This window comes from Leptodactylus fuscus, chromosome 3 (assembly GCF_031893055.1).
Source record: "Leptodactylus fuscus isolate aLepFus1 chromosome 3, aLepFus1.hap2, whole genome shotgun sequence".
NCBI classification, from domain to species: domain Eukaryota; kingdom Metazoa; phylum Chordata; class Amphibia; order Anura; family Leptodactylidae; genus Leptodactylus; species Leptodactylus fuscus.
Genome location: NC_134267.1, coordinates 69,652,713 through 69,676,666, shown reverse-complemented (window position 1 = coordinate 69,676,666; position 23,954 = coordinate 69,652,713). Strand labels below are relative to the sequence as shown.

The 23,954-nt window shown below is 41.5% G+C and overlaps 1 protein-coding gene across 3 annotated transcripts in view; it reads left to right on the top strand.

Moving 5' to 3' along the window:
• TIAM2 (TIAM Rac1 associated GEF 2) overlaps nt 1-23,954 on the top strand; it is a 190,383-nt gene that overhangs the window by 145,712 nt on the left and 20,717 nt on the right. Inside the window, exon 16 of one of the 3 annotated variants that reach the window (XM_075267751.1) lies at nt 12,049-12,155. In XM_075267751.1, coding sequence (XP_075123852.1) covers nt 12,049-12,155 — 107 coding nt within the window. Of the gene's footprint in view, nt 1-12,048; nt 12,156-15,339; nt 15,507-22,155; nt 22,565-23,954 lie in introns of those variants that run through there. The other 2 variants (XM_075267753.1, XM_075267752.1) reach the window with 2 other exon arrangements.

Genomic DNA, 23,954 nt, shown 5'->3' with positions numbered 1-23,954 from the left:
AACATAACAGAAAACCACAATGACTGGTTATTCTCTTGTTAATGAGATTATGCAATGAACAATACTTGTCCTCTATCCCCTTATACCTGAGTGCTTTATAGTTTATTGCGTGATTTACTTTTTCTACCATGTCTGTTTGTCAGGTTAAGGGAGCCTTCACATAGAGTTTCTGTACGGTCATCCTGAACGTATAACTCGTTCAGAGTGAGCGGCGTACAAAACAGGTCCCATTGACTTGAATGGGTGCTGGCATACGCGCATATCACATTGAAAGCAATAGGTAAAAAAAAGTCTCCCATTGAATTCAATGGGTAGCACGCATATGCCAGCACCCATTGAAGTCAGTGGGATCTGTTTTACGCCGCTCACTCTGAACAAGTTTACATTCAGAATGAGCGGAGTGTAAACTCGGCAGTGGCGTAACTAAAGTGTTGTAGGCCCCGGTGCAATCTTTTGTCCTGGGCCCCCTACCTGATCCCTACAGTGAATTCTTGATAGTGATGGTTACAGGAGCTAAGAAGTTTAATCAACCTTGGTGTGGTTAAGGTAATCTGTTGGTCTCCTTGGTTTATGGGCCAGATGGAAGCTGCAATCTCAATACTGATGCCAGTGCTTATGGGCCCCCTAAGGCTCCTGTGCCACGGTGCGACTGCACCCTCTACACCCCATCAATTTATGCCCCTGGCATTTGAGGTTGTTCTTCAAAAAGCAGCGAGGCTCTCGTGTTGCACTGTAGTAAACGTGCTGTGATCCTAAGTATTTCCAATGATTCTGTCATGAAAGATCTAAAGAAAATTAAGCTTCTTCCATTTTCTCTCTGCAGCAGTTTCTTCCATTCCTTGTAAACAACTAAATCTTAGGAGCAGATTAGATGAATCATTGCTTGTAATTAAGTCCTCGATGCATCTATTATGAGCAATATTAAAAAGTGGACATCAATCTGTAGTATCAGCAGACGGTGGCAGGTTATTAAGATCCAAAACATGTATACAATTGTTATATCCTCTGATAGAATATGACACTTACAAATCATGCCACTACCGGTAGAAATAATGAGATAATTTTTATAGCACAGTATTAATGCTGCATCGTAAACTCTCACACGCTTAGTTTTTTTGTGAGTTTTTGTCCTTTGTAACGTGTGAATAAGAGGATATCTGGAACGTATTTACTGTTGCATCATTAGGTGGTGGGTGGTGTGGGATGGATGATGTCGGAACAAAACAAGCGCTGCCGTCTTAGCAAAACATTTGTTTTTTACGAAGCCTTTAATTAAAAATATGTTTGTTCTTGCTCAGAGAAGAAATGTTCTAAGTGTGGTTCTTAACCCTTCTCACCAGTATTGTCAGTCACAAGGCAGAATTGTAGTCTAATGGCAGCTCATATGCAGTATATAAATCATTCTTATGTTTGTTGCTTATGTGGGATATTGTAGAAGTGATAAAACCTGTGTACTGCACAAGTCTCTTTCTGTTTGACCATTAAACAGGTTATCTAAGACTTTTTTTGATTTTTGTAATTGAAGCCACGTAATTTCCTACCATTTTCCAGAATTGTATAAGATTGTATAACAACACGGTCCATGTTACAATCACCTCCTTACTAGTCCAGATGCTGCTTCACACATCCAGATGTTCACAGCAGTGACTTGAACCAGCTGCAGGAACAAGCAGATGAATATATACTCTTCATGCCTGTCACCTGCCTCCATCACACAGACATTCTACTATGAGTGGGGAGAGAGTTTTATGGACTGGTAGATCAGAAACCGCATCCATATTAAAAAAAAGCACGTACAAACCTGAATGCCTTTTTGTAAAAAAAAAAAAAAAAAAAAACAGATGCAGTTTTCCGATTATAATGCATACATTTTTTTAGCGAACATGCACTTTGTGAACTTAACCTTACTGGGAAGAGTTGTATCGTGACATTAGATTGTGTGATTCCAATTTACAGATACATTAATATTCTTTTATGCTGTATAAATACACATACATACATACAGTGAAGGAAATAATTATTTGATCACTTGCTGATTTTGTAGGTTTGCCCACTGACAAGACATGAACAGTCTATAATTTTAAGGGTAGGTTCATTTTAACAGTGAACAGTGAAAAAATAAAATCCACAAAATCACATTGTTTACATTTTATAAATTTATTTGCATTTTGCATAGAGAAATAAGTATTTGATCCCCTACCAACCATTAAGAGTCCTGGCAGCTACAGACCAGTTAGATGCTCCTAATCAACTCATTATCTGTATTAAAGACAGCTGTCTTATATTGTCACCTGTATAAATGACTCCTGGTCACAGACTCAATTAATCAGTCAAACTCTAACCTCTACAACATGGGCAAAACCAAAGAGCATTCTAAGGATGTCAAGGATAAGATCATAGACCTGCACAAGGCTGGAATGGGCTAAAAAACCACAAGTAAGACGCTGGGTGAGAAGGAGACTGGTGCAATAGTAAGAAAATGGAAGAAATACAAAATGACTGTCAATCAACATCGATCTGGGGCTCCATGCAAAATCTCACCTCGTGGGCTATCCTTGATCATGAGGAATTTGAGAGGTCAGTCTAAAACTACATGAGGGGAACTTGTTCTCACAGTGATCTCAAGGCAGCTGGAACCACAGTTACCAAGAAATCCATTGTTAACACATTATAACGTAATGGATTACAATCCTGCAGCTCAAGAAGGCACATGTGCAGGCCAGTCTGAAGCTTGACAATGAACACCTGGATGATTCTGAGAGTGATTGGGAGAAGGTGCTGTGGTCAGATGAGACAAAAATTGAGCTCTTTGACATTAACTTAACTTGGCGTGTTTGGAGGAAAAGAAATGCAGCCTGTGACCCAAAGAACACCATCCCCGCTGTCAAGCATGGAGGTTGAAACATTATATTTTGGGGGTATTTCTCTGCTAAGGGCACATGACTACTTCACTACATCACTACGGTACATGGGAGAATGGATGGAGCCATGTACCATAAAATCCTGAGTGACAACCCCTTTCCCTCCGCCAGGACCTTGAAAATGGGTCATGGCTGGGTCTTCCAACAGGACAATGACCCAAAATATACAGCCAAGGCAACAAATGAGTGGCTCAAAAAGAAGTACATTAAGGTCATGGAGGGGCCTAGCCAGTCTTCATACCTTAATCCCATAGAAAACGTATAGAGGGAGCTGTAGATCCAATTTGCCAAGCAACAGCCTGACAATCTTAATGATTTAGAGATGATTTGCAAAGAGAAGTGGACCAAAATTCCTCCTGACATGTGCGCAAACCTCATCATCAACTACAAAAACATCTGACTGCTGTGCGCGCCAAAAAGGGTTTTGCCACCAAGTATTAAGCCTTGTTTGCCAGAGGGATCAAATACTTATTTCTCTATACAAAATGCAAATAAATTTATAAAATTTACATTGTGATTTTCTGGATTTTATTTTTGATATTCTCTCACTGTTAAAATTAATCTATCCTTAAAATGATAGAAACTTACAAAATCAGCAAGGGATCAAATAATTATGTCCTTCACTGTATATAAATATATACAAATCCTAATACAGACTGTCTTCAACCAGTGATATTTCTGGAAATAATACAAGTTTGGAAGGTTTTGGAACTCACAATGCCAATTATACCTACATAAACGCTGGCTGTGTCCATATAGGTACAATTGAAGCAGAAAGGCCTGTTTCTGTGAAAAACGCTGCAGGAAAAACCATGATGCGATTCCACTGCAGTTTTTCCCACAGTGCTTTTTCGTGGCGGCTCACTACGTTGGGCCTTATTCTAAAGGGGTATTCAGACTCTACAATTTAGTACCCTGCCTAGTACAGAAATGTTTTTAGGCACAGTGTGATATAGTCTTTACCTATAAGAGACTCATTATTTGTGTGCAGATCCATACACTAGAACATTTTGGTCTGGTTGAGCGAACAATAAAGGGACATTTTCAGTCTTAGATTGTTCTCATGGTAATCCACTTTTCTTTATTCCTGATATTCTAAATTGGAGTGAGCAGATCTGACTCCATAGTAATTATAGCCCTGGAATGAGTTAAATGACCGAACAATTACAGAGGTTTTTTGCATTTTCCTACTCTTGTGGATGAATGCCTTGCCTGGTGGGTGATAGTGACATATTCCTACTCATTCTACTTTTTGTTGCTGCTTATGACTCAGCCTCTGTATTGTATCAAATGATCATAACACACAGGATACTTTTTAGAATGATTAGAACATCAGGGGAGAATGGATTGTATATGTGCGCAGGCTACAAGCCACCTGATGTGGTTATGGACTTGGGTACAGCGCAGTGGAAATTTTGTGCAGATAATAATTGCACTCCTATGGTGTTTGCTTCATCTCTGCAGTCACCTAGAGCAACGTCAACACTAGAGCAACCAGGTTATGCAAGGAACATGTAAACAGGCTTGGCAATGGCGAATCCCTTGTGTCACAATATACACAAAGTAACAATATAAAGTTACTAGAGGGCTTTCTCCATTTTAAGGGATTAATATAAGTGGAGTATAATATAAGTGGAGCCATTGTATTATATATTAATACATTCATTATACACTGCTCAAAAAATAAAGGGAACACTCAGATAACACATCCTAGATCTGAATGAAAGAAATATTCTCATTCAATACTTTGTTCTGTACAAAGTTGAATGCGATAATAAAATCACACAAAAATCATCAATTGAAATCAAATTTATTAACCAATGGAGGCCTGGATTTGGAGTCACCCCCAAAATTAAAGTGGAAAAACACACTACAGGCTGATCCAACTGTATGACCTCCATACAATGCCTGGGCATGCTCCTGATGAGGTTGCAGGTCTGAGGAATGGACAAGCCAGTCCATAGCTTCAATGCCTTCATCTTGCAGGAACTGCTGACACACTCCAGCCACATGAGGTCTGGCATTGTCCTGCATTAGGAGGAACCCAGGGCCAACTGCACCAGCATATGGTCTCACAAGGAGTCTGAGGATCTCATCTCGGTACCTAATGGCAGTCAGGCTACCTCTGGCAAGCACATAGAGGGCTGTGCGGCCCTCCAAAGAAATGCCACCCCACACCATTACTGACCCACTGCTAAACCTTTCATGCTGAAGGATGTTGCAGGCAGCAGATCGCTCTCCACGGCGTCTCCAGACTCTGTCACGTGCTCAGTGTGAACCTGCTTTCATCCGTGAAGAGCACAGGGTGCCAGTGGGGAAGTTGCCAATCCTGGTGTTCGGTGGCAAATGCCAAGCATCCTGCACGGTGTTTGGATGTGAGCACAACCCCCATCTGTGGACGTCGGGCTCTCATACTATCCTCAAGGAGTCGGTTTCTAACTGTTTTTGCAGAGACTTGCACATTTGTGGCCTGCTGGAGGTAATTTTGCAGGGCTCTGGCAGTGCTCCTCCTGTTCCTCCTTGCACAAAGGTGGAGGTAGCGGTCCTGCTGCTGGGTTGTTGCCCTCCTACGGCCCCCTCCACATCTCCTGGTGTACTGGCCTGTCTCCTAGTAGTGCCTCCAGCCTCTGTACACTACGCTGACAGACACAGCAAACCTTCTTGCCGCAGCTCGCATTGATGTGCCATCCTGGATGAGCTGCACTAACTGAGGCACTTATGTGGGTTGTAGAGTCCGTCTTATGCTACCACGAGTGTGAAAGCACAACCAACATTCAAAAGTGACCAAAACATCAGCCAGAAAGCATTGGTACTGAGATATGGTCTGTGGTCCCCACCTGCAGAACCTTCCTTTATTGAGTGTGTCTCGATAATTACCAATAATTTCCATCAGGTAAAATTGATTGTCAGTTAGTGTTGCATGGAGTTACATTGTTTTGCTTAAGTGCTCCATTTATTTTTTTTGAGCAGTGTATTATATTTTACATTATATTTACCTTGCTTTCTGAACATTTCATATCCATTTAGTAATATTTAGGACAATGTTGCAAAATATTGTGAATGTGGTTTATTGCTAAAATAAAGCTACTTGTAGCCATCGACATAGACAAGAAATCTTTTCATACAGGAATGTCCTGACCCTACTCCCGCATTGATTTCTTTCTCACTGATAAAATAGGCCTGATGCAGGTGGAATCGACCAATATTGGCTTGATTACCAGGACTGATCACGCTCCGGTGTCCCTTTCCTTACATGACAAATTCTCTACTGCCCTGCCCACCCAATGGCGCTTGAATATATATTGGATCACCCTACCTATAGTGAGCGTCTCCGAGAGGCCCTAGTGGAATATTTCTCCCTTAATGCCCCTACCATGTCAGACCCTCATGTACTTTGGAACACTCATAAAGCTTATATGCGAGGGATCCTCATCCAAGCTTGTGCGACAGCGAAGAAAGAATGGTCTAGGGATATAGATGCGGTACTTCATTCCTTATCCTCTCTCTCCGCAATTAATAAACTCAACCCCACCCCTTCTGTCTCCGAGGAGGTTAGGCAATGTCAACTTCGCCTGCAGGGGCTCCTGGCCTGCCAACAAGATCTGGCTTTCAAACGTTTTCAATGTCAAGCTTATTTCCACAATAGTAGGGCTAGTGCTTTTTTAGCCAAAAAAATTAAACAGTCCCATCCCAAATCCCGTATTGCCTACCTTGTGGATGATCAGGGTAACAAAATTATTGACCCCCGCCTCATCGCGGACCAGTTCCACTTGTATTATAAGTCCCTGTACAATCTCGGGGAAGATCGTCAGACGTATCAGCCTACTAAAGATGAAATAGATGAGTTCCTGGACTCCGTATCCCTTCCCCGCCTTTCTTCTGCACAATCTGTATCCCTGGCCTCCCCTATTACCCTACTAGAGGTTAAAAAGGCTATATCTTCGTTAAAGCTATTAAAGTCCCCTGGACCTGATGGCTTTTCGGGGATTTATTACAAAAAGTTTATAGACATTTTGTCCCCTCATCTTCTAGCAGTGTTTAGAAAGGCGGCGGAGGAACAATGCTTCCCTGAGGAGATGTTGTCCGCTACCATAGTGACCCTCCCAAAACCGGGCAAGTCTCTCATCGTTCCAGCTAACTTTAGACCTATTTCACTTTTGAACATTGATGTTAAATTATATGCTAAAATTCTTGCTGAACGTCTCCTCCACCTTCTTCCCCAGCTGATCAAACCTGATCAGGTGGGTTTTGTGTTTGGCAGGAAGGCCCCGGATGGCACACGGAGGTTTATAGACCTAATACAGAAAGCCAAAAAAAGATGGTACACCTTCTTTGCTTTTGACCCTAGATGCCGAGAAGACTTTCGACAGGGTCCATTGGAGTTACCTTGACAGTCTCTTAGATAAATTTGGAATGGGCCCTGTCTTTAAGTCTGCTATACTGGCTCTTTACTCCCACCCATCGGCTCATGTGCTTTCCTCAGGCTTTCTGTCCGTTGCGTTTCGGATATCGAATGGAACCCGTCAGGGTTTCCCTTTGTCTCCCATTATTTTTGCCTTAGTGATGGAACCCCTGGCGGATTCCATTCCGGTAGCCGAGAATATTGGAGGTATTACTGTGGGTCGCCAGCAGCACAAAATTGGCCTATACGCTGACGACGTTATACTGGCTCTGACCTCTCCTAGTTCTTCCTTAAGTGCTGCTACTGATGCCCTTGCAAGGTTTGGCAGGGTCTCTTATTATAGAGTTAATTCTTCCAAGTCCCAGATTTTACCCATTGTGATCCCACCTTCGCTGAAACATGACCTTAGCACTAGATTTCCCTATCAATGGAAAGACTCCCGTATTACTTACCTTGGAATCTCCCTGACGGCGCCCAGCTCTGATCAGTTTGCTGCAAACTATGTCCCTCTTCTGACTAGGGTTTCCTCCCTCCTAACTTCCTTTTCCCAACCAATGCTGTCCTGGGCTAGCAGAATAGCCATCGTTAAAATGATGGCATTACCCCTCATTTTGTATACGTTTCGCACAGTAGCCATTGCCCTCACTGATTCATACTTCCCTAAATTTCAGTCTATTCTTTCTAATTTTATATGGGAAGGTAAGAGATCCAGAGTTCGCTTTAAAGTGATGACTAGGCCTTGGACTAATGGGGGAGCGGGTGTCCCAGATGTTAAGAAATATTACATGGCGTCTATCCTCGAACAACTTAAGGCCGGTTGCGATGAGACTTCTAAGTGGCGTTAGGCTGAAGTTGAGGAGAGTCTGATGGACGTCCCGCTTATGAGCATCTTCCGCCCTAGAGACCTGGGCCCCGTCAATGCACATCCCCCTTTGCTAAGTATTAAGGCCTCCATGAGCGCCTGGTGCTATTTCCTGTCGTACACCTCCAGAGAAGATCTGGCTCCCTTGTCGAAATTGCCTTTATTGTATGTGACCACTTTCCTCCCTCAGTTGAGACTTCGTGGTTGGGTCTCTAGAGGCCTCTATAAAATTGCCCATCTGTATTCTGAGGAGGGACTTAAATCATTCTCTGTTACAGAATGAGTTCCACCTCCCCAAAACTGACTTCTTTAAATATTTACAATTGCGTCACCTTTTCAAACCTATGATCCCTCGAGGCTGATCTTCCCTAGACTAGCTTTGAGATTATGGAATCGATCCTCGCCTGCTAAAGGTGGGACGTCCACGTTTTACTCTTTCTCTCTGTTCCCACTTAGCAGGTCAAGCCTCTTCATCTGCTTCGTTGGGAATCAGATCTTGCCAGACCCATTTCTTTGATGGACTGGCATAACGCGAATGGGTTTGTCAAACGTGTGTCTAGGGGTGCAGCACATTGGGAGACGGCTTTAAAAGTAATGTTACGCTGGTATAGGACTCCTAGTCAACTGGCGCATATGGACCTCTCCTGTTCGAAACTTTGCTGGCGGGGATGCGGTCACATAGGCTCTTTCATACATTCATGGTGGGAGTGCCCTCCAATTCTAGCCTTTTGGACAACAGTATTTCAACTTATGTCCACCATAGCTGGTCTGGTTATACGCCCCTCCCCTGGCCTTGCTCTTTGTTTCTTGGACACTGGTCTTTTCCCCTCAAGAACGCAGGTGGTATTGGGGCAGATAGTGCTGGCGGCTTGGTCCATGATCGCTCATCAGTGGAAATCCGCTCTTTGTCTAACTGTAGCTGAGCTAATTCCCCATGTTGATCTAGCATTTACTTTGGAGCGTATGCTGGCTAACCGGAATCCTACCTATACCAGCTTTCGCTCCAAATGGGCCCTTTGACTCTCTTATATGGAAACTAGAAAAGCACCTTGTAAGGATTGGAGTCAGGGTCAGGCAGTGCAAAGTGACACAGCTGGGAAAGCAACACTGTGCAACTAATGACAAAAGGGGTCGTAGGCCCTGCAGCTATGACTATGCTGTAGTATCTGAGATGAGGCAGACCAATGCACTTCCTAATTGAAGTGCGCCTACCACGACTCCTTACACTTCTATCCCGGCGACTAGGATAAGGGAAGAGGAGACCCTGAAAGTGCTAGGGACTGGAGTCACGGGGTCACACCTAAACAGAAAGCACAGTGTAACTGCAATGCAAAACAAAAGACTAAACAGCATGGAACCAGGGAGGACCACAAGTCCCAGCAAGACACAGAAGAGAAGGCGAGGTCAGACGAGCAAGAGGTCAAGCCAGGAGATATACCGTATTTTTCGGACTATAAGACGCACTTTTTTTCCCAAAAATTTCGGAGGAAAATGAGGGTGCGTCTTATAGTCTGAATGTGGGTTTGCAGCATGGCCGCGCTACTGCCACCGCTGGTTTTCTTCAGCGGCAGTAGCGCGGCAATCCGCAGGCCCCGGCAGCTAAGACAGTCCCCGGCATCTGCTGTAATAGACCGGCGGATGCCGGGGAGTGTCTTAGCTGCCGGGGCCTGCAGATTGCCGCGCTACTGCCACCGCTGGTTTTCTTCAGCGGCAGGAGTGTGACAATACTGCAGGCCCCGGCAGCTAAGACACACCCCGGCATCCGCCGGTCTATTACAGCAGATGCCGGGGACTGTCTTAGCTGCCGGGGCCTGCGGATTGCCGCGCTACTGCCGCTGAAGAAAACCAGCGGTGGCAGTAGCACGGCCATGCTGCAAACCCGCTCCTCCTCCGCAGGTCCCGGCAGTCAGTTAGCCCCCCCCCCGGCCTCATACCTTTAGTGATGCAGGCCGGCTCCTGCACGGCGAGGCCGCAGGAGCCGGCCTGTTCCGATGACAGCTGGGAGCCTAATGAAGGCTCCCAGGCCTGTCATAGATATATATTACTATCGCGGCTGGTCTATGACCCTCCGCGATAGTAATGTATAGAATCTCCCATAGACGGCAATACACTTGTATTGCCGTCTATGGGACTTGCAATCAAATGATTGCAGGTTCAAGCCCCCTAGGCGGGGGATATTAAAATAGTAAAAAAAAAAAAAAAAAAAAAAAAAAAAACACTTAAAAATATAATAAAAAATAAAATAAATAAAAGTTCACCTCCTTTCCCTAGAATACATATAAAAGTATAACATTACTGTGAAACATATACATTAGGTATCCCTGTGTCTGAAAATGCCCGGTCTACACCTGGCCCCACAAAAAAAACGCCCTATACATCCCCGTACAGCTGCAGGGTCACCTGTCAATGTGGCCTTGCAGCTGTTCCAAAACTACAACTCCCATATATTAAATATTTTACCATTTTTTGCCTGAAAATTTTTTTTCCCTATTTTTCTCCTCTAAAACCTGGGTGCGTCTTATAGTCCGAAAAATACGGTAATAAAGGTACCGAATCAAAAGACAAGGGATAGTCAAAAATACAAGCCAGGTCTAAAAACCAAGAAACATATGGAATACAAACAGACAGGGAATCAGACTGAGCAGGGGGACCAGGAAACACAAAGTGAATGGCTGGCAAGGATCCATGCCTGGGTGGGGTTTAAATAGCAGCAGAAAACACACCTGATGGCTAATGGCATGGAGACTGAGAGAAAGGAAAAGATTAACCCTTAATGACCTAAGCACACCCAATAGAACTCCTAACACGTCTCCCAGGGAGACGCCGTGCAGCAAGGAGACCGCGGCGACTCTGTATCCTGACACACCTTCTTCACTGCAGTCTCAGGTTGGCCCCATTGTGACACCTTAACTGTTTTATGATATCGGGTGGCTCCGTATGTTTTTTTTTTTTCTTTTATAGAAGGACCTGGTGGCTGATATTTCTCTATTTTGTGACTTGTTTATCTTGTATTTGCTGCACTCTCTGTGCACCAGCAATGTATCCGGGTATACTGTTTTTGATTATGTGTTTTGTTTTCTTGTCTTCCTTGCTTCCACTCCTTTCTGTGTTTTTTTTCTTTTCCTTCTCTCCCCTTGCTCCTGACCTCGTTTGTTCTCTCTGTCCTGACTTAAGTGTCTGATGTCTGGGAGGCTCATGTATGTTTGACTTTCTGGCCTTCATATGCACTGTTATATTTCCTTTTTTTTTACACAGATGTCTCCACACCTGGACTGCTAAATGGAGCATTATCCTTATGTCTAGCTTTCTATTGTACGGTTCTCTGTTGGGTTTATGCATTATTGCTTTATATGCTGTAAAATTTTCCTTTTCAATAAAAGTCAAATTTAAAATAAAATAAAGAAATGTCCTGACCCCTAGTGGTTGCATAACATTGAAAATTTGTAGTTGTAAAATTACCAATTCTTTTTACATGGCTAATCCCAGAGGTGGTTAATTTAGCAGAAAATGGATGTTCCTATGAAGGGGGTTTATCAGGACATCAGTATTGATAGGGAGGTTGAATCCTGCCACCACCACGACTACCTGATACAGGCACAATAGACCAGTCATTGGATCAGTGTCTGTGAGTAGTGCTGTATTTATGCTCCCATGACGTTAAATCGGAGGAGTGGTGCAGTACCATTTAAGGCCACTACGCAGTGTATTGAGATGCGGTATTCTCTATCGCAGCCTATACAATCTGTGGATTGAATGTGGTAATGGGTCATCAATAATTATGTCCAAGAAAACCTCTCAAATTGTGTAACATGTTAGAATACCATTCTAGGTGCCAAGTGACAATAATTTCTTTGATATTTTAGATTTAAGCAATGTACCAGATGTCACCATTGGTACTCTGAAGAGGAGTAGCACAGACGATGCTTTGGATCAGGTGCAGTGCAGACCAAGGATCGATCAGACCTATAAGGTAAGGGCACTGTTATTCTAAGTGAGAAGTAATATTGGGCCTTAGGGTCTCATTTCTACCAATTACCTCAATTTTTTGCCATGTTTATGCCTTTAGTCAAATCTAGTCTTAGGGTACGTTCCAAAGCATGCTAAAAATAAGATGAACAAATTAGAAGTACAGTACTCTTCCCACCAAGAGTCTGGCAGCTTCACGCAGTTATGGTCATGTATAAAAACAAATTACATTTCCACAGCTTGATATCCTTCATAGTACTATGAAGATGATGCATAAAGGGTACTGTGAACTTAAGTTACAAAATAGAGTTTTTCACTGCTGCACAGCTTTTATCCCCCAAAAAGCGGGTGTTAAGAAGTGACTCTGTGGAGATCAGGACCTAGATTATATACAATAATGTACACACTTTTCTTAGGTAAGTGTGGAAAGTGTTTTTTAATTCTTTCAAAAATAGAATTATTTTTTCAATATTTTATTTTTGTCTATTAACAAAATGTAAAGTGAATTAACAAAAAAAGAAATCTAAAGCTAATCAATATTTGATGGGGCCGCCGTATGGAGGAGGAGTCCTGGAAGTGATGATATGACCCCACACCCTTATTTTGCAGCATTTTTTAACATCTACCTAAAACCTTTGCACAGTACTATGTATGCTGTATTCCTCTGTGTTATCTAGAAGGAATTGCATTTTAAGGCTATACCCAATTGGAGGTTGTTCATTCATGGTGAGTGTTCACATGGTGCGGTTTTTTAGATACGTTTGAGGGATATCAGGTTAAATCGGGGAAAGAGGCGTCCTCGTAATTATAACAACTGTGCCTCGCGCTCGCAGTCCAATCATGGTTTGGGGGTGGGGCTGGTCAGCACGCCCCCATTCTATAGCGACGCGTGAGAGGACGGGTAAGTTGAACCTCTTGGGTATAAAGGGACCCGCTGTGGCGCTCTGCCTTCAGCTTACATCTCAGTACCTGTGCCTACCATCTGGGCATGGGGAATGGTAGTTTTCACCGCCTATTAGGGATATCAGGGAAGCGTATGATTTTAGAAGACTAGCTGGGCTGCTACATTAGCAATATCGGGGCTCATAGAAGGTAAAATACTTGTATCACTTTAATAACTTATGGAGAAATCAATCAATTTGGGGTTTTATTGAAATTAGAGAACATTCTTATTACTCTTGGGGTAAAGAGCACTTTATCAAAATCGGGTGTAACCATGCGTCTCTTATCAGAAATCATTTGAGAACAATAGCATTCCCATCTGTCTCTCATATAATTGCAGTGTCTAATGGGAACCCATTTTTAAGAGCTCAGTCTAGTGCATATGGGAAGGAGGGGGGGGGGGGGGAGTTGTTTTGCCTAATATTAAAATAACTTTTTGCCGAAGTGCAATAAAAATCAGATTCTAAAATAACGCTACGGCTTACATTTACTAATGTGTTTTCTCTTAGAAGGTGACATAAAATCTGCACAATAGTACAATTCTAGTGCAAGAGTTTTACTTTTAGATCATTTTTCCATTTTTATAGCTTGACAAAGTGGCATGACGGTTTGCTAAGCGGCTTTACTTGAAATGTGATATTGTTATTTTGGCATAAATTGTTGCCACCAATTAGGTTAATAGACTGTTTTCATTTCTATTGTCTAATTTTTAGGTAACTTGGGTCTATGAGTATAAAGGCACTGCAAATCTATTGGATAGTAATATTGCACTTATGACAGCTTTATGGGACAAAGAGTTTTAAGAAAATTGTCTTGTTGGGTGTCAGTCTAATGTCTGCCATATAGATAGCTACTGGCTACATGGTGCACTACTGCTATAAAACCGCAACATAAAATGCCAGCTTAAGGCCGGGGCCCCATGTGGAGTAAATACTGTGGTTTGACTGTGGCAGAAATGGCACCGAAAAAAATGTTGTTTCGGTTTTGGAAATCCCAGTGAAAAGTGCTGCGGGAAAAAATGCAATGCTCTGCTGCTGCGGCCCATTTACATGGGCTTTATCCTAAGTATGGCGGTAGGCCACGTAAGATTTGCATGGTATATGGCTATTTAATGATTAGACAATGGCTACTTTGTTGGATATGTCTATAAAGTTGTTGTTGATGCTTTAATATTTCCAGTTCCCGGCGAGACATCAGATAAGTTTTTAGCAACTGCAGATATTTATTAAAATCAGGCCAACAGAAAAGTGGAGGAGTTGCCATAGCAATCATTCAGGTAACGGCAGTCAGCGGAGCCTTAGGAATCAGCCCATCAAGAGCGAGGAATGACTGCAGGTATATATAGTCGGTGGGATGGAAATGCCCCTTGAGTATTTGGCACAGCTGGTTGGATACATGCTATTGTTTGGTGATCCACATCGTACTTTGGATGTAAAGCCCACACCAGTGTGACTTCCATAATATGTTGGGAGTTGTAGTTATGTAACCGCTCGATAGCTTGTAGACCACGGACACACGCAGGTACATCTAATAATAGCTACGGTCGGCCAGTCTTATGTCTGTTGATCTAATAAAAGAGACTGTCTGCTAGGTTGCAGAGACTGTCTATTAGGCATGGTTAACACTTTTATGATGTTCTCCAGTAGTAGTTATTGTATATGTTGTAATAACTAGAGTGTCATGAGAATTACAGGTTTTCGGAGAGATGTCATTGTCCTGCATCTAAAACTGTAGATGAAATTTCGGTTTGTTGGATTGAACAGCAGCTGTATCTTAGCCGTCGACAGCTCTGCAATTTAACAAAACAGTGAATAATAGGGAGCTTTCTGCTGGAGGTGCCCATTACTGTCAGTGTTCTCTTTCCAGATAATTTATTTATTTTAACCAAGTGCATTGCGAGCACAATCCAAGCTGAAACGCAGTAGCAACAGCGACGTTGCGGCATGTGTGAGAACTATTCAGTTTGTTAACCCTCTGATGCTATTAAACACCATTGCTCCGACTCCAAAGAAGAAAAGGAACCTTTTGGTTCGTGCTGTTCTGAAGCTGCACATGTTACTATTAATCGAAACCTTTCAATGTTCTGTTACACTGAATTATGCTTTCTAATTATGCAATGTACTTTTCTCCAGTAAATAATAGCTGACTGCCAGCGATCGGACCATTTGTATTGTAAGACTTGTGTGCCACAGGCAAAGCTGCGATAAAAGGGATGGGGGGGGACTGAGGATCCTAAGTCGCTGTCAGGAGCTCTTTTCATGAACGAGAGGTTGGTGGCGCTAAGCGAAGCAGCCAGTTGGGATGATTTCAGAGCACTGCGAGAGCGTTGCTCATTTTCCCACAGGCAACAGCTGTATACCTGATCACTTATTGTATGCCCATGGATTCCGATTTGGTTTGCCTTATACATCAAGTAAGTGAGAATTGTTGTGCGATCTACATAACGTGTGTTTAGAGGATTTCTTGTGTGCACAAGGTGTAGTGACATGTAGTACTACATCTCTCATCATTTGGCTGTTATGTGATATGTATATAATGTATGGAGTTCCTATGTATATATGTATTGGTTTATTTAACTGCTTTCATGCTTAGCTAACGAAGGTTTAATTAGAGTAATTCTTCTGATGAGTCTATTACCATACCAAATTATTTTGTGAAGTTCATCTTCTTAATATGTTGCATTATATTATTAATTGTAATCCGTTAATTCTAAAGACTGTTGTATGTGATGCTGTGCTAGTTTGTCTTTGGTTGTGGAGATAATTTTTTTGCAATTTCTGAATTGAAATCTGTAACCCTTCTTAGTGAAATACGAGTATATATGTGTGTATGTATAGCTATCAATCTCTCTCTCTCTCTCTCTCTCTCTCTCTCTCTCTCTCTCTCTCTCTCTCTCTCTCTCTCTCTATATATATATATATATATATATATATATATTATAAAATAAAATATGGCTGATATTCAGTATATATATATATATATATATATATATATATATATATATGTGCACATTCTTTGAGGGATCTACTTTTAGGAGTAGCCAATTATCGGTTGTATCAGGGGCTTATATGATGAATAAGTAATCGGCATGTAAAGAGTTGACTCTGAGCTAGGGGGCGACCCTCAGATGAAACATATTGGACATAAATGTGAATTAAAGCAGGAAGTGCGTGTCAGTAACACCGGGATCTAAATTGTTCTGCTTTTATAAAGCATTAGTAGGAAGTAAATGTCAAGTGCCAAACTTATTTTACCGGCATTGCATGCAGTTTTAGCTAACTATAGAATTGTACATTGTCAGACAGGTTATTTAGTAATGAAATTATGCGAATATTATTACTCAGGATTTCTTTATAAGCTCTTTAGACATACTAAATATTGGAATAGAGATTTTATCAGAAAATAATTGATCAGCTCCTAATTACTAAATATTATATAACTTTTCTTATTAATTAAGTTTTTTAGGTCCAAGTTGTTAAAATTTTCATTCCTTGGTTACTCATTTTTCTCCTGTAATTGTATTCTATTTGTGCGTCGACCATTACATTTGGGATTTGGGAGTGCTAAACCGTACTGTGGCTATATTTAGGGACCTGGAGACTTGTTTGATATACTGTGACTCATTTTCCCATTGCTAATACTGGAAATGGTTGTTGGCTTGTGACAGTTGACTCTAATTGGCTGATTCTCGCGTTGTCTACGGGGTTACTCTTCTGTTTCTGCAACTTGACAGGTTTGACTCTGAACAAGTGATTCTTGGCATAAGCGACAAGTATGCAGAGCCCTGCTTAATGATGATGGTAAATATGGATCGACTCTTATGTCAGGTTTTCTGCTGGGACAAGTGCACCAGCTGATAGTCACAGCAAAGTTGCTATAAGTTTGTGCCAATATTGAGTTGTATGTCCATAATTCTTAAGTGGTTTATTTTTCAGCTGTAAGAAGTGTTACTGATGGAATATCGCTATAATGGGGCCTAGTGTCTTTTACTGTTCGGATTACTTATCTCTTAGTTATGATTGAGAAACTAGCACATACAATTTATACGTAATCTGGGCATAATGTTTTTTTTTTGCCATATCTATATTTAACCAACCAGATGTATTCCTTCATGGCACCCAAAATCCCACTTTCTTCACATTTCCTCTTGGCATATTATAATATAATATACAATGTGTAACTATTGACCACAATATGTAAAAATTTTAATGTGAAACATGACTGGAAAATTGTGATAAGATGCTTCTTTACACTTGTTTCATGTCCACTAAATTCCTCCTAAAATGGACATAAAGCCTTCTGGCAGTGGCAGAGCAAGATCGGATAATGCCAGAATAAAAAAAAACAAAAAACTAATTCACTTGAATGTGTGGAATAACTTAATAAAACTTAACTTTTATTGGACAAGAGCTAAAGAAACACTGCGGCGTTCACCACTCCATATAAAAACTCCTCCGTTATTCCAATGTGCAAGACATGTGGGCTGGATGGAGTACAAACAAGGAATGGACAGACTGAAGAAGGTTTATTCTGCCAGAAAAGAGTCCTGACATGGCTGGCAGCGTCTAGCATATATGTGCGGAGGGCAGGGGAAGCCGGTGAATATACACCTTACTTACTTCACTGAGCCTGTGCAATAAAGTGACTTCAGTTGTTACACAATCTGCCACAGATGAATAATGACTCTTCTCTGGCCAAATAAAAAAAAACGTAGCAGTGGAGTTAATTGGGGTCACCAGTTTTGCGCCCTGAGCCACAGCATCTTAAAAACATGCTCTTAAGCATGGGCAGCTTTAGGGGCCTGAAACCTGACGACAGGTCACCTTTAATGTTGATGTCATAATAGAAACTAGATGTAATTGCATATAAAGTAAGCTGCAGTGAAAAGAATAAATATATGATCTTTGGGGGTCTTGTGGAAATGGGGACCTTTTTCCCCCTGCGGTAGTCGCGCGCACGCTGTATTCCTTCGATCAATATCTTTGGGACAGTTCTCTGTCAGTCCCATAGAGACTAAATGCATGTGTAGGACTGCTGCTCCATCTACCAATTCTGGAAATAAAGTTTACCTTTTCCAATGTCAATTAGGTCATTGTGAGGTCTTACCTCTGCATTATATTAAAGGGGGCTATTGAGGATAATAAACAATATATTTAAAGCAGCTAAAAATGAATTATACTCCCATCTCAGAGTTTCACCACCACTTTGCACCCAGCTGCTCTCTGCTTCCTGGTGACACACAGGGAAATGCCTGGAAGTGTTTGCGCAGTGAGTGGCGAGTCCCATCAACCACTGATATGCTGAGGCGAAATACCAGAAAGTGAAGAGCAATGGGATCCCTGTGTGTAGCTGCTTTGAAGAGAGTGTATTAGCTCCTTTTCACCCCCCCCCCCCCCCATCCAACCAAATCATTACCGGTACTTCTTAGTGACAATTAATTGCCCCCCCCCCCCCCCAGTATCATTATGTCAAGTTTTTATTCTGTGCACATATCCTCTGTGACATTCCTTAGCCCTAGTCCTTCAGTTGCAGTAATGGTGGCAAGGCATGCTCTGTGACGTGTGCAGGCACCTATTGTCAGTATTTGTTCTTTTATATATGTGTAACCCTGCATTATAATCCTGCTTGTGAGGATAATGAAATAACTGCTGAAAAGTGATCTCTAAAATCTTGTAAAAACTGCAAGATTTCATTTCGGTTCCAAAATCTCACGGCTAACACCACAGATGGATCCAATATAATTGGAGGGTATAATACTACACATGATACCATATATTTTATTTCTGATAGTGTCCGGGTCAGTCTCTAGCTGGCATTATTATTTTGTATCACAGTGCTAGTATATGTGAGTATATAGAAGTGAAATTTAATGTCGTGAGGAGAATAAATGATAAGTAAGTGGGAGGACTTGGCGAGATGAGAGCAGGGAGAGTTTGACAGCAGTAATACTTAACTGGTTTGCAATAATCATGAGGCTGTTGCAGAAAATCTGTAGTAGTTGGCAGTCGTACAGAATGGACAAAATAATTAAGAACTACAGAAAAATATATTTTTGCATCAAGTATCAGTTTGTACTTTTTGACATAAATTGTCCTGGCATGGCCCTGACTGTACTGAATAACATGTAAATTTCTAGTTGTTTTTTTTTTATTATTTTTTTTAAGGTAATATGGCAATTAATCAAGCTCTTCATTATTATTTATCCAGATCAGATTGTCTCCTGCTTTATTAAACTTGCCACTTTACATTTAGTAACTTGTCTGCCATTTGGCTATTTCAGTTAGAGCTTGTACTTACTATAAATGTTATATGACTGGCATAACTAACCATTTTTCAGTCAGTACAGTATGATTTGCTAGAAGGTAAAATCCGTGGGCGAGCATTATTCTGCTGAAAAATGTCAGTTAAAAGCTCTGCCATGAGAGGCAACGTATGTGGCCGCAGGATGTTCTGCATGTATTGCTGAGCTATTAGTGTCCCTTGTATCACTACTAGGGGTGACTGACTGTTGTATGCAATGACTCCCCAGGTCATCACACCAGCAGTTGGAGTAGTGTATTGTTCCACAGCAAAGGTGGTAATAATAATTAATAATAATAATAATAATAATAAACTTATATGGCGCCAACATATTCCGCAGCACTGTACAATTTGTAGGGTTCAAATACAGACAGGAAGATGAATTACAAAGAAAGTCATTTCACACCATGGGACTGAGGGCCCTGCTCACAAGAGCTTACAATCTATGAGGTAGAGGGAGTGACACAAGAGGTAGCAGCGGCGGTATTACTTATACAGCGGTCAGACAATGTTGTAATAGAGGTTACTGTCATTACACAAACATAAAACTTTATGAGCGGTCACCAGTCATGTCCTTTGACATGTGGATGGAGCTTGGACATATAAAGTTAGCCTGAAATGGCATCATATCGTGGAGTAATGTGGGAGCGGGGACAGAGGAGGGTTAAATTTTGGGGATTCTAATTATAGTACGGAAGGGTTTACATTAGGAATTGTGATAGGTCTGAAAAGATGCGTCTTTAGTTTGTGTTTGAAACTGTAGAAATTGGGAGTTAATCTGATTGTCCGGGGTAGAGCATTCCAGAGAAGTGGTGCAGCTCGGGAGAAGTCTTGTATACGAGCGCGGGAGGTTCTGATAATAGAGGATGTAAGTGATAGGTCATTGAGTGAACGGAGAACACGGGTTGGGCGGTAGACAGAGATGAGGGAGGAAATATAGGGAGGTGCGGCATTATGGAGAGCCTTGTGGATGAGAGTGATAACTTTATATTTTATTCTATAATGAATAGGCAATGTAGCGACTGGCACAGACCCGAGGCATCGCTGTAGCGTCTAGACTGATAGGTGAGCCTGGCCGCTGCATTCAGAATAGATTGTAGAGGGGAGAGTTTAGTGAGGGGAAGACCGATTAGTAAGGAGTTACAGTAGTCAAGGCGAGAATGAATCAGAGACAATAAGTGTCTTTAAAGGGGCTCTATCAGCAAAATTATGCTGATAGAGCCCCACATATGCATGAATAGCCTTTAAAAAGGCTATTCAGGCACTGCTAAGGTTATATTAAACTACCCTCCCATTTTAAAATAAAATCCTAAAACAGAATATATTCATCTTACCAAGCGTGCATCGGGGGTGGGCATTCAGGGTCCGACGTCATCTTCAGCCACGCCTCCTCTTCCAGTGATGTCCTCGGGTTCCGTCTCACTCGCGAACTGACATTGATAAAAAATGGCGCGGGTGCATGCACAGTAGCATGTTGCTACTACTACTGCGCATGCACCCGTGCAATTTTTTATTTTTTTTTATCAATGTCAGTTCGCGCATATGTGGGGCTCTATCAGCATAATTTTGCTGATAGAGCCCCTTTAATGTATCTCTGGTAAGGAAAGGGCGTATTCTGGAGTTGTTTTTGAGGTGGAGGTGACATGAGCGTGCGAGTGATTCAACATGAGGGGTGAAGGAAAGGTCTGAGTCAAACATAACCCTGAGGCAGCGGGCATATTGAACTTCTCACCATACAGCCTCCTATAACCCAGCCATTGTCAGATGGAAAACATAACTTGAATTTATCGTTGAAGTTGATACAGTTCCAGTCCATAGCAGTTTGGGTTTTTCACTAGCAATACCATACAATATGCAGATGATGGCAACAGTGGCTGTCAATGGCAGGAAACTTAATGGGTATCATAACACCAAATATCTTTCTGCTAATTCCTGCAAATGTTCCAGGCAGAGTCATGTTTGTAATGAGAGTGCCACATGTGTCTTGATGGGCACAAGGAAACTGCGAGCTGCTTGTACTTGTAAGCAGATCAAATGATTGGTGTCTGCTTGGATTGTCTAAGCCTTTTTGTCGTGTTTGTATGCTGTCACATAACTATTGCTCCCAATGCCTCCTAACAGCTAGGTCAGAATGGACTAGATAACAGGCAAATGGTGAAGGACTATCCTGCTTCTCTCAGTCCAGTGATGGCCTCCTCCTAAAGTCGGTCAACAGGGCGAAATGTTTTTGATTGTGTTAGAGAGAAATATGTTCTCTTACCAAGAAAATACTCCCTATAGGTAGGCTTAGCGAGACTTGTTATAGTGCACTGGTGGAAGCACTTACACTGAGGCCCCACATTGCAGAAACGCAGCTTTAATAATTTTCTCATCTGTATGAGACATAACTGCACACAATCTGGAGCACCTTTTCATTCCTTTAAGAAATGTTCCAATGACTAGACAACTGGGCATTACCATTTCCCGCTGGACAATGTCTCTTCACAGTTTGATACTGTCAGGGCTGTCACAGTATGTAGGGAAACACAGCCAGTTGTCAATGTGTTCTTATATTTTCAGAAAAAATAACAGAGTAAAGTAAACAAAGAGTAACAACACAACATAGAGTTAATTGTTCTAGAATTGTATTTCACAAAGATTATGGGAGATCTTTAAATATTAGATGTCACATCATCGAAAGCTGGAATTGCAAAGTTTGTTGTAAAGCCCTTGGTAGCTCCTTTAGTGACCAGAGAAATCTTCTCTAATGTAAAGTATATAGACAGACGCAGTTGCGTAAACAGCACATGACTTCATTGCTAGGACACGTTAAAGATGATGACAAACAGGATGTCCACAAACAACTTTAGATTGACATATGGTCAACGTCAAACAAGTAATCCCAAATAATCCTGGTTTAGTTAGTACTAACAGGACGATTGTGCAGGGCCACTTCCTTACATGCTCTGTTTCATCCTAATCTGGATTAGCTCTGTTGTAGAGTAAATAAGTTTCTTCCTAAGTGAGGAGACTTCATAGCCTGCTGTGGACACATTTACAGGAGGCAAAATGGAGGAAAAAATCCTTCCTTTACAACTGGCTATTTTAGCAATGAAGTTTGCGTTGAAGACGACTCTCAAAGATCTCACCTCATGTCTCAACTGTTCAGATGAATCAGATCTGTGCTTTCCGGTACGGTAAGAGATCTGGAATACCGCTGTAATATTTCTGTAATTATATTATATATAATTACAATGACACTGTATATTTTTCATACTGTTACATGAAACCTATAGGATACTTTAATGCATACTATATTTGTAGTTTGTCCCTTGCTTCTGTAGACAATGTGAACTGAGCCTTAGCGTGAATCTCCACGATAAACATAAGCATTAACATATTGCTTTTGTCAAAATCGCTCTCATTACATGAGATATTCTGATTGAGAAACCATTTACAGCTGCTCAAGGGGGCTGTCACACTGTCTGGCCAACTCAAATTGTGTTCTGTTGATGATTCGGGTGGGGGGGGTGGTATATTGGGATCTGAAGTGCTTTTAGGTGCCCTTGCGGTTATACAAAGCACACCACTAGTTAAGGAGGAAATTTCAGTTGTTGCAGTATAGTCGAGAATTGCTGAAGTTGTATGTCATTTATGTATGTCGTAAGGTTCCAAGCGTCACTTTTGTTGGAAGGAAAAAAAATTCAAGCTTTGCAAACTTTCACAGAATATGTGTGAAGTATTGCGTATGGATCGCTAATAGGGGAAACTTGTACAGGGCTTATGTACTAATGCTTGCTAATGGTGGATAATCACTTTATTCTTTACACTGATAACAAGTCACAATTTCATTGAAGTAATTGACAACAAATGAAAATGGGAAAAATGGGATTTTCATATCTTAAGCCTAATTAAATGGCTCTTTTCTCAATAGTAATTTGACTTAGCGGATTTCATTACTTTTGGTCAAGTGGTTATTGTTTTTACTGTTACATGTGAAATATTAGACCTAAATGTAAAGAGCAAGAAATGTCGTGCATGTATGTATATAAAGAGTCTGTAATAATGGAATGTATATGTATGAATTGGCAGTGTAAAAGTGTAGAAACTCTAGAACTATTAATCCTTATAGAATGAACTGTAGTAATATCTAAACATAGTATTATTACTGTTATAAGAACTGGACATTTAGTTTTCTTCCTGCGTGCTTGAAAGAGACGATGTTTTTTTGAGGGTTTTTTTGAGCCAAAGCCTAAAGTGGACCCTATATATATCCCATTTCTTCTGTTGCCATTCTTGGCTTTGGCTCAAAAAACCACAGTAAAATCTGCAACAAAAAAAGTTGCCTTTCCGCAATGTGGGGCTTTAGCCTAAAGGAGTTTTCTGGATCTGTGATATTGATCACCTGTCGTTAGAATAGATTATCAATATTAGATTGATGGCTGCCCAGAACCCTCAGCTGATTGAAGGGGCTGCTGTGTTTGGACAAGCATTGTGGTCTCCTAACTGCTTGCCATACACTGCACATTGTATAGTGGCTTTGCCTGATATTGTAGTTCAGCCCCATGCATTTGAATGGGAT